This window comes from Myotis davidii, unplaced genomic scaffold, assembly GCF_000327345.1.
Source record: "Myotis davidii unplaced genomic scaffold, ASM32734v1 scaffold265, whole genome shotgun sequence".
NCBI lineage: Eukaryota > Metazoa > Chordata > Mammalia > Chiroptera > Vespertilionidae > Myotis > Myotis davidii.
Window position 1 is genome coordinate 4790268 of NW_006296627.1, and position 11461 is coordinate 4801728.

Below are 11461 nucleotides of genomic sequence, written 5' to 3' on the forward strand. Positions count from 1 at the left end.
AACCCAGGTACATGCCCTTGACTGGAATCGAATCTGGGACCCTTGAGTCCACAGGCCAACGCTCTATCCGCTGAGCCAAATCAGCTAGGGCCTGTTTTGTATTCTTAAAAGCAGAGTGACTGTCTAGAACAGTCCTGACAGTAACTGCCTGGGATCATGGAAATGTTCCTTGTCCAATACGGTAGCCCATGTGGCTTCACAGTGAAATCGAGGAATGAAATCTATGAAACAGCTCGAGTGGCTGGGCGGTCATCGTAGTGGACAATGCAGGCAGGTCTAGAAGAGCGCTGGACCCAGGGCGTGCCAGGTGGCGTAGCAGGTACACAGGCGCTGGGGGATGTGGAAGCGACAGGGGGCTGCAGACACATGGCTGGATGGCGAGGAGACAGACTCAGAAGAGCAAGGAATGGCAGGAGCAGGTGTAGGGGAGCAAAGACATGCCTCAGGAGGTAGGCGAAGTGAAAGCCAGATGCAGGAAGGCACATGCTGCATGGCTGCGTTGACACGATCCCTCCAGAACAGGCACATCTGAAGAGCAGAAAGGTTAGTGGCTGCTGAGAACGGGGTTTCTTTGGGAGGTGATGACATGGAGCTGTGGTGAGGGCTGCACAAGGCTAACACTAACGACTATGCTTCAAGAGGACAATGTACAGTGTGTGAATCTCCATCAAGCAGCTTCACAGCACTGAAACCTCAGGCCTCAGGTCAACTTCCCACCGCGAGGCTCCGACTCTGATGTAAAAAACAAGAGCCCTCCCTATGGCTGGAGCCTTTACCAGGGCAGAGAAAGTCGATGCCTGCAGGAGAAACTGAACACTGGCTGATGGGGGCTTGAAAGGACAGCTGAGACAGAAGGAAAACGCTTGAAAAACCCAAAAGGTGCAAGAAAAAGCCACCTGTGATCTCCTGGAAGGGCTGTTGTCAGACGGTAGTTTGACATTCCCACAGGTGAGGGGCCAAGCCTGGTCTTTCACTTCCTTCCCGATGGCATCTCTTCATTAGGGACCGGGATGCTCAGGTGGGCACAGCATGTGCAGAACCTGTGTGCCGAGGAAGCTGGGGCACGGGCTTTCTCTGCGGGAAGCCAGGAACCAGGAAGGGGCAAAATGGTACTAAGGCATCCATTCAAAAGTGAAAGGTGACTGAATGTTCGTCATTGATGAGAGAGAAGCATCGGTCAGCTGCCTCCTGCACACCCCGACTGGGGATGTGCCCGCAACCAAGGTACATGCCCTTGACCGGAATCGAACCCGGGACTCTTCAGTCCCCAGGCCGACGCTCTATCCAGTGAGCCAAACCGGCCAGGGCTGAATGTCTGTTTTTAAAAGGAATACAGTCTAAAACCCAGTTATAAAGATGCACAAGTCTAAATTTTAAAGGCTTAAAAACTATTTTTAGCACAGTCCTTTTTGTGAATTTTAAAGAGAAACATTTAAGTATGCTGTTATATTGGAAGACATTCAGGCTGTACTTAACATTCTGTTTTTCTATCAAGCTCCATATCAAGAGTTCTAAGGCAAAGACTTAGATCTAGATCACCTTGATCTTGAGTCAGAGAAAAATCGGCACTAGTTGGGGATGTAATGAGCAGCCTTGAGAACAGTCAATAAACTGTAATAGCTGCTGCGTGGTGACAGGAGGTAACAGACTTACTGTGATCACTTCGTGATGTATTTAATACCGAGTCACTATGTAGTACCCCTGAAACTAAGATAATATTGGAAGTCAATTGTTCAATTTTAAAAGGAAAGAATCTTCAAGTTCAGTCTCCCTCTAATTACAGAGGACACAGCTCGGGAAGGAAGTCCATGAGAAAGCCCCTGACACTCCATCCTGGCCCAACTTCCCAGTGTGAAACACAGACCTGCAACGGCATGCAGCGAACACGTTACATACAGGTGGCTGCGCAGCTTAGTGTGTATTTTAAAACACCGAATTGGGAGATTTTACAAATACTGATGGTCAGAATGAGTTCAAGTTGAAAAGGGTGCACTTCAAGTGGCTTTAAAACATTAGTGGTGACACTCCGGCTGGTATGGCTCAGCTGGCTGGACATCGCCCCGGGCATCAAAAGGCTGCCGGTTCAACTCCCAGCCAAGGCACATGCCCGGGTGGTGGGTCAATCTGTAGTATGGAACAATGTTTCTCTCTCCCTTCTCTAAAAATCAATCAAATATCTAAAAATAAAAAAACCCAAACAAAAAAACACATTAGATGGGTTGTATGACATAGTGAATGCACTGAATTGTCCACATAAAAATAAAGGAGAACGTTTGTTTTTTACCATAATAAAAAAAATTAAGACAAACAGGTACATAGTTTAGGTGGTACTAGATCTAGGAAAGCAACATGTGGTAGGACTGACGTTCCAGTCCTCAGGAAACGGCCTCACAGGAGCACACTGACCAACTGTTTGGGAACAGAGCTACCAATGAACCGCCCTCAACACCAAGACAGCTGCTCTAAGGAGGGTGAAGCTGTAATGATTTGCCACCTGAGGGAGCCACAGGAGCTTAGGGCCCCAAATTCCTTTCACTAGAGCCTGGAGGACTGTGTGAGCCCGTGCGGTGAGACACACAGGTTGCCTAGAGCATATTCATTGGCTTTCGACTTCTCGTCAGTAGTGGTTACAAGAAAGGGCTTGGGAGCCATGCAGACCTGGTTTTTAAATAGACACACACACACACACACACACACTTTTTATTGATGTCAGAGAGGAAGGGAGAAGAGAAACAATGATGAGAATCATTGATTGGTTGCCTCCTGTACACCCTCTACTGGGGATTGAGCCCACGACCATAGTTTGATGCTCAACCACTGAGCAGCATGGACTGGGCAAACCTGGTTTGACTCTCAGTGCCGCCAAATACCAAGTAGGCAGCCCAACTTCTTCTAACCTCAGTCTGCCCATCTGCAAAATGGGGATGAGAACAGCAGCTCCCTCCCAGTGATGTTAGAAAGACTGCAACACGTGAGGAGTATTTTTACCACTGTAAAGCCTTTACCAAGCTCGGCCATCACCAGTCAACTAAGTTGAAGTTTATTTGAATCAAGGATGGTAATGTTTTAAATAGAACTCAGTAAAGGATCTTCTTTGGTGGGAAAAAGCCTAAAAATTACAATGTGTATCCAGCGTTTCCCACAGTACTTGGACTGTGGTCAGTGAATGTTGGCTAGAATAATTACTGCCTATTAATACAAGGTTCAGATTTTCAGTTAAACACATTTTTGATAAATACAATTGAAAAGGCTATTTCCCCAAGTTCTTTAGTATTCAGAATCCTCACTTCCACAGAACATTTCATAGGCTAGTCTTCAGTGCCACCCCCACTGGGAAAGCTACCCCAGACAAGCCTCTGACAGGCCAGGTGTGGGTTGCACACCTGAGGCAAACACAGACTGGCCTCCCGGGCGAGGGAGGGTGGCAGTGAAGGAGCAGGTAAGATACACTTCAGTCAGAGTGTGGGAAGAGCTCAGATTTATCTCAGTGCAGTGGCAGATGCAACGGCGTGAGCGCACTCCACCTATACAAGTTTCCTCGGCACACCGGGAAGTGGCAGCGCCTGCCTGAGTAAGCCCCCTAGAGCCCCTACATAGTACCCTGATCTTTCCTACCATTGGTTGCCCTAAGGATGGTGTAAATTTCTGATTGGTCTGGAATGTTACATATGTTGCTGCACTTAAACAATAAACTCAGATCCGCATCTTGAACCCGTCTCCGGAGTCGGGCATGCTTCGTTAGGACTCCGTCGGCCTCACCCCAGCGGGACCCCTTGCCTCATCAGAGGACCTGAGCCTCCCGGCCCTGTGGCTGAACTTGTCATTCAAGGACTTAGGAGGCGCAGGTGTGGGGCCTCACTTGGAGAGAGATCTAAAATTAATGAATAGTAGCCATTGCCGGTTTGGCTCAGTGGATAGAGCGTCGGCATGCGGACTGAAGGGTCCTGGATGTGTTGCAGGCTCCATCCCCAGTAGGTAGCGTGCAGGAGGCAGCCAATCAATAATTCCCTCTCATCATTGATGTTGCGCTCTCTCTCTCTCCCTTCCTCTCTGAGATCAATAAAAATCTATTTTAAAAATAAAAAAATAGAATAAACGAATAGAAATGCCCTCCTGTGACCTTCCTCTGAGGTCAGAATGAGGGGAAAGGAGCTGACCCACTTTGGGCTGTAGCAGTTAAGGCCTAGAGTAGTGGTTCTCAAACTTCCTAATGCCCAGACCCTTTAATACAGTTCCTCATGTTGTGGTGGCCCCCAACCATAAAATTATTTTCGTTGCTACTTCATAACTGTAATTTTGGTACTGTATGAATCATAAATTAAATATCTGATATGCAGGATGTATTTTCATTGTTACAGACTGAACATAATTAAAGCACAGTGATTAATCACAAAAACAATATGTAATTATATATGTATTTTCCGGTGGTCTTAGGCGACCCCTGTGAAAGGGTCGTTCAACCCCCAAAGGGGTCTCGACCCACAGGTTGAGAACCGCTGGCCTAGAGGAAGAACCGCATGCTCTGAACTCCACACTGTCCAGCCGCTTCCCAGGGCACAGGACTCCACGGCCCAGGGAAGGGACTTGCACTCACAGGGGTAGGCAGATTGTTCAGTGTGGCAGCGCTAGTGGGAATAGAAAAAGCATAAAAATTAAGGATGCCCCCCAAAATTTTAAGGTACTTCCGTTTCAGCCGGAATGTTGCAAAAGAAGAGAGGGTGATGGAGAAGGCAGTTTTCTGGGCAGATTACCTCTTTTCAGGAGCCTTTGGTGGGTTCGGTCACATACAGGTACATCAAAATGAAACCTTACCAGGGCACCCCACCCCTCCCCGGGAATGCCAACAACCCCCCAAACCCACCGCCCACCCCAACAATCAATAACTCTGAAGACAACACCAGTTCTTCTCAAACAGTTTAATAGCAAATAAACAAAGGAAGGTACCACACTTGGCAGATACAAAATGACTTTTTGTCCGTGTGTCTGTGCAATTAAAACAGATTTAGGTTCCCCATTGGGAAAAAAAGAAAAACACACAAAAAAAGGAAATTTCTTTTAAACACATACTCCCTTGCTCCAAACTTTTAACAATTTTTTTTTTCTTTTTTAATCCACTACACAAACTGTGATCAGGTCAGAAAAGCGACAAGGGCTCTTCTTGCCTTTTTTTTAAACCATTAAAGTAAAATCCATAATTTTCTACATAGTACAACACAAGTTCACACAAAAAAGACATTTTCTTTTGCAAATCAAAACAGGGAAGAAAGGAAAAGCTCAAACAAGGTAAAGGAAAAGCATTTCTACGGCTGAATCACGACTTTGAGTTGATTGAATCCCGTTGTTGCTGCAGAACAGACTGTGCGTTTGGTCATAGTGGCAATTTTTTCTCTTCACATTGTGAAATCACTTTACATTGTTTTCTAGTAGAAAAGGCAAAAAACTGTACAAAACCCCTAGTGTTAAATACAACGTTTGTACCAATAAAAAACTCACACAGGTTTGTCTCCAAAATGTAAAGATTCTTTTTTTTTTCTTTTTAAATTATTCACAAAAAGCAGCTGGAAATCAGAAAGGCAGCTGCCGCTCCAGGGTCTCAAATCCATTAAAACCACCACAGAACGATTAAAACGATCAGAGAGAAAAAGAAAAGGAAACGTCCAACGTTTGGCATTTGGTTTTATCCACAGGTTTTCCCAGAGCTCCTCTTGGAATTAAAAGCAAAATATGTTGGCAAACACGGATTCTGAATACACAGGAAGGGGAGCCTCAGTGCCTTCTGCCAACAGAGGCGGCTCTGTGCAGTCAGACTGTAGGGTGCACGGCCGTTTGCTCAGGCTGGGGTTCCTGGTCTCCTTCCACCCACTCGCCCCTTCCAGGAAATCCAGCAGTCTACCATACACTGGGCCTCCACGGGCCGCCCTTTCCTTCTAGTAAGAATGGCCTCAAGCATAATACTAGGCAACCCGCTGGGTCCCAGACCAGAAATTCTGCTGGGATCCCTTCCTTCATCAACCTCAGCATGGATAGTGCTAACAGTGCTTCTACCTTCCCCACCCCTCCCCGTCCCTCGGCTACCCCTCCCTCTCCACCCTTCCCTGGGCACTCCTGCTTCCCAGCTCTCCAGCCCACTCGCAGCTCAGTTCTTCTCTGGGTGGATCTATCACAAACTCCTCTCTCTGCGACCTCTCACCTCCACAGATCATCCTGTGACCCCTCATCTCCCCTGGCTCTTCCGCTGCCATTCACATTCTGACTCAAGCCCCTAAGACCCCGAGGCTGATGGTGCCACAGAGAGGAGGGCAAGTTCCCTTCAGGGAACCAAGGAGCTGGTTTGCCTGGCACCCAGGGACAGTAGCTATTTGGCTCTTCACCCAATTTTAAAAAACAAATCCCTGCCCTTACCCCACCTCACTAGCTAATAAGCAAGAGCAGAGCTGCGGTGAAGAGCCAGTGTGGGGTGGCTGGTGGCCAGGGCTGTAAACAGTGTGAAGACTGTAGTATTGTGCTTGTCACCTAGGAAAAGCGCTGGCAGGTGTACTGCCGCTTAGTGCACAGATGGCCGCCTCCGAGTGGTCAAGAGCACCCTCCTTTCTCTGCGCTGAGAGATGCTCACTACCCCTAATGTGCTAAGCCTCCTGCCCACCTGCAGCCACCTTCTGGATTCTTCCTCTGTTCCCGTGCCTCTCAGGCACCTTCCTAACCCATCTCTGAGCAGAGCAGCCAGCCTCCTGGAGGCCCTGCTGAGGCCTGGAGGCCACATGAGGTGACAGTCTAAGTGCACAGGCAAACGCTCTAAGGGCAATAGAGGAGAAAGTTGCCACTTCAAAATAAAACAATACAATCTTGAAAAAATAATCAACCCCACAACAACTTAAAACAGCTTCTTTGAAACCCTTTTAAATCGGTCAGTTTTTGCACAAACTATAGAAAACAGAGAGGTGAAGGTGATATATAAGAAGGTGTGAAGAAACAGCAGGAAACATGCAAAACTTGTTTTTTCTGGGCATAATCTTAGTAGGAAAGGAAAAAATTCCAAACAAAAGCACAAAAACAATACAAAAACAAAAACCAAAAAAGTATCAAAGCATCACATTTTGCTGTGGAGACTATAGGAACAAGCGTGGGTAGGGACAGCGGCCGGGGAGGGGCCGGAGGGTCTGAAGGCTCCCTGCAGGTGGCTGCAGGAAGAGCCCCAAAAGGAAAAGGGCGGGCTGGCTGCAGCCTGCTGTCAAAAGGGAAAGGGGTTCAGGTGTTTTCTGCAGTGAGAACTCAGAAAAACAAAAATAAACACATGCGGTCTCCTCAAGCCCCACAAACTGTATCAGCAAAATGTGCTCAGGAGCCTCAATGGTTTCAGTGACATCTTTTATTTCATTGTTTACTTCAAAGTTGTCTTTAAAACTAAGCACACAGAAACAAAGCCTAGAAACGGACTGGCTGTGTGTTCACAGAAATACAAACACTACGCGGTATGTGCTAGTAGGGCTGCTCTGAAGACAATTACAAAGAATTGGAATCACAAAATCAAGTGGTTATCTTATGAAGTTCTAGAAAAATAGATTTTTTTATATTCAAATGCAAGTTTAAATATTTCCCCTTCAGCAGTCGTTCTAGCAAAACCAATTTGGCAGCACAAAAGAAAAAAAAAGGAAAGAAAAAAGAAAAAACAAAGAAAAGAAACAAACATAATAAAAATACACATCAGCATCAAAGGTCAAACACAAGGTCAAAGGTGAGAGTTCAAGCATCAGAGAAGCTGAAGAGACAGGGATTTGGACGATGTACTTGACGCCACATCGACATGCTTTAGGCACAACGATGAACAAACGGCAGGAATCTAGAAAAAAAAACAAACCAGAAAGAGGGAGACCCACTGAGTTACACAGAGCAATACATCCAAACGGAGAGAGAGAGAACAGGAACACTCACTGTGTACAGCCCTGAAATGAGGAGGCGGGCGGGGCAGGGGCTGGGCAATGACAGGGAACTTTTGCACATGCTAACAATGGACACAGGGAAAAGTCAAAAAGGACATGGAGGACACCAAGAAAACATCCAATTGCCAGAGACAGAGGGAAACTAAGGCTTGGATTTCCCCCGAAGCATCCAAACACGCCTGAGATCTCTGGTGGTACAGAGCCTTGGCCTCTCCAGCTCCCTGTTAAAGACCCAGGGAGGAAGAAGCCTGGGGTGGGGGAATTCTTTAGGGGAGGGGGCCAGGATTTCTCCTCAATCCTATAGGGATGGCCCTTTGTTCCCAGAAATCCAAGCTCTTAGCTTCCACGCAGGCCCTGGTCACTCATGTGGGACCCAGGGAACAGTGTGGATGTATTCAAGGCAAATCAATTTCATGATGAAACCCAAGTAGAAAACAAAAACTACTACAGGATAAAACACATTTATGTAAGTGAAACCCCCACACAACAGCAAAAGATTGCATAAGACTTGACTGCGAGTCTCCACTCTCTGAGCTGAACCCTTTCACACCGGGAGACTTGTAGGGGAGCAGCTTCTGCACAAAACCATCTTTGGCCTGGGGAGAAAACTGTGCTCGAGGGCAGTGCTGCTGCGCTAACTCACTGGGCAGGAGAGAAGAGAACAGACAGAAGTGCCCAGTCTCACCCGCTGGCCTCCGCAGCAGCCCAGGACTCTGCTGGGGCAAATGCTCCTTTTAGAAAAGAACACCCACAGCAGGTCAGGACCCTCAGGGTGCGGTATCAAAGGCAGGCTGATCACACCTTTGCCTTCATGTCGTTTGGAAAGGGGTTTCTGACAGTCTCAAGAGCCCAGGACAAATCTGTGGGCAATAATGGTGAAATGGGGGAGGAGGGAGAGAGGGGAAAAAGTGGGAACGGAGTGGACTTCTGGGATTTGGAAAACCCCACGATGGCCAAGGAGGAAGACAGAACAGAAGGTTAGTGATCACAGCACCACAGCACCCTGGAGAGCACAGCTCCCTCCACCGCCAATTCACAGCATTAATTCCTTCCCCCTCTGGCAGATTAGCTGGGCTGCAAACAGGCTACAGAAAGTCAGTAGTTTCAATCATACACAGCACCCTGTGTGTATAACAATCACATTCTGGATTCTACAAAATCCTGGCCTTTTCCAGAGATATAATTTAGGTAATAAATATTCTCCACCCCGGAGCTGTATAAAACTTCTATAAAAATAGAAACAACATTCTTAATTCCGGCCGGTTGGGATTCAGAACAGCGCCTCCCCAACCTAGCATTTTTTTTTCTTTTTTCTTTTTTCATTTTTATTTTTTGCATTTATTTAAAAAATCCCATCATGACCCTGGAAGCCTTTGGAACAGTTTTATCCTTGAAACACAGGACACATTTCACCCAGTGCGCAGAATTCAAGTTTACGTGGTTCAGCTTAAGAAGTATGTTCACGTTTCTTAGAGGACAACAGACCCAAGTTATTATGAGAAGGGAACAGCTGTCCCAGCTTCAGTGGGATAACCAAATATCTGTACAACAGCACAATGGTCAATCCCTGTCTGTGACCCAAATGGACAGCATGACAAGGAGAGAGTCCCCACCCAACTTATTAGCAAACCAACCCTTTGATCTCATCTCTGCTGCTAGGGGTCAGGACTGATGTTGGTGAAATTTAAGATCCCAGGGACCCAGTCACTGGCCTGGAATAAAAGTCATATCCTAACAGGGCTGCCTGGGCCCAAGTGCACTTCCCACAGCATGTCCTTCCTGGCTCTCCACCCCCAGTATTTCTTGGAGCAGAGGCAGAGCCCAGAGGCTGGGGAGATCACAGGCAAGAGCTGGAGTAAGGCCGTGGGAGGCAGCAGGGAGCTAACTATAAGCACGTGGACAGAAACGAACATGATAATACTGAGGTAAATAAACACTAAGTCCATATGGAGGCTGTAAACGTCCTGTTGTCTCCTCTGTCCCCAAGAGAAGAAGACAGGGCTGGAGTGGTTAGAAGACGGGACTGCCTTGATGAAAATACTACATCTGGGACACCTCAACCAAGGAGGCAAGCATGCGTTTCTTAGTCCTTTTAAGTACCAAGTGCTGGCTGGCCTCTGGCAAATGAAGTATTCTGGCTTGAAGGGACCTTCTGATGCAGGTGCACCAAGAAGCAGGCTCCTCTGCCCCAACTAGATGGCTTTTGATCACTCTGCTCAGGAGGAGTGCCCCCTCAGCCAGGTACTGTAAGCCCCTCTTGGTTCTGCCGTCATGATAAAACGGTGGCTTGGGATGAAAGGACACTCCTTGCTGTGGTCAACTACAAAGCAGGAAACCAGTGTGTCTCCCTAGACACTCTGTAAGAAATGGGTCCTGGTCTAATGACCTGTTGACATAAACTAAAACTGACCTGAGCGGCTGCTTCTTTCTAACAGCCCCCAAGCTGGCAAGCCCAGCCCAACACCAATGGCTGGCTGGAACAGCTGGTAATGGGTGGTGTCTCCCTGCTTTTTGCATACATCAGGCTAATTTAACGGGTGTTTTATTTCCAGAAATTGTTAGCCCCTTCTTGGGAAAGAGGGGCAGAAACCCTGGACAAAATCTCAGTGCTTCCATAGAAGCAGCTATAGGAGAGTTCCCGCTGACACCTGCAGGGCAGTGGAAATCAAGTCCCTCTCTCTCCTCAAAGCCAACCCCACCAGCTCCACCCTCCCATCCCCAGCTCTTGGACGGCAGCTCTCATTTCATCCACTCTCAAACTCAGGGAGATTCTGGGGGTCAGTTTTTGGTTTCACTCAGTCCTCTCTCAGGGTAGTTCTGGACAAGTTCTGATCTTCTTTAATGTTTCTCCATTCCCTTTCCTCCCCCAGGGTGGTTTGATGTTGGTCCTTCTCAACATATACTGGTTACAAACACAGCAAACTTTAAATAAAGAAAAAGAAACTCAGAATATGGCACCTAAACTCCAAAGTAAAACACTGGAAACCAAAGCACAAACTTGTCCTCTGTACGAAGCGAAACTCCCACAGAAGGCAGTAGCCGAGTCTTCAGGGCAAGCTGTGCCTGCGAGAGTGGCAGGGATCAGGGTCCAGGGCTGTCAACACACAGCCTTAGGGCTTCGAATCATTAAGGGTGCTCCTCCCCAACTTACCAGAAGACCCTCACTCCAGTCTCAGAGGGGAGCACGCTCAGTAGGGCTTGCTGTCATTCTTCGAACGTTTGAGCTGCACTTTAAGCCGCTTCATGCCAATCTGAAAGCCGTTCATGGACTGGATGGCAGCTTGAGCAGAAACAGGATTGTCGTAACTTACAAAACCTGTGTGTCCAAGCAGAAACCTAGGTGAGGGACATAACCAGGCAAAGACATTCTCAGTCCTCCTTATGCAAAAGCGATACCTTATGAGCTTAGCCTCAAATCCCAATTTTCCTCAGCAGGAAAAAGAATTCTGGAAATTATCTACACTAATAAAAGAGAAACATGGTAATTGGCGTACGACCGCTACCCTTTTCATTGGCTAATCAGC

At 47.3% G+C, this 11461-nt stretch overlaps 1 protein-coding gene across 15 annotated transcripts in view; it reads right to left on the reverse strand.

Moving 5' to 3' along the window:
- Positions 1-4901: 4901 nt before the first annotated feature.
- Positions 4902-11461, reverse strand: part of CELF1 (CUGBP, Elav-like family member 1) — a 64451-nt gene continuing 57891 nt past the window's right edge. For 10 of the 15 annotated variants that reach the window (XM_015569552.1, XM_015569551.1, XM_015569547.1 and 7 more), the window contains one exon: positions 4902-11253. In XM_015569552.1, coding sequence (XP_015425038.1) covers positions 11126-11253 — 128 coding nt within the window. In that variant the 3' untranslated portion in view covers positions 4902-11125. The remainder of the gene's footprint in view (positions 11254-11461) is intronic. The other 5 variants (XM_015569543.1, XM_015569540.1, XM_015569545.1 and 2 more) reach the window with 3 other exon arrangements.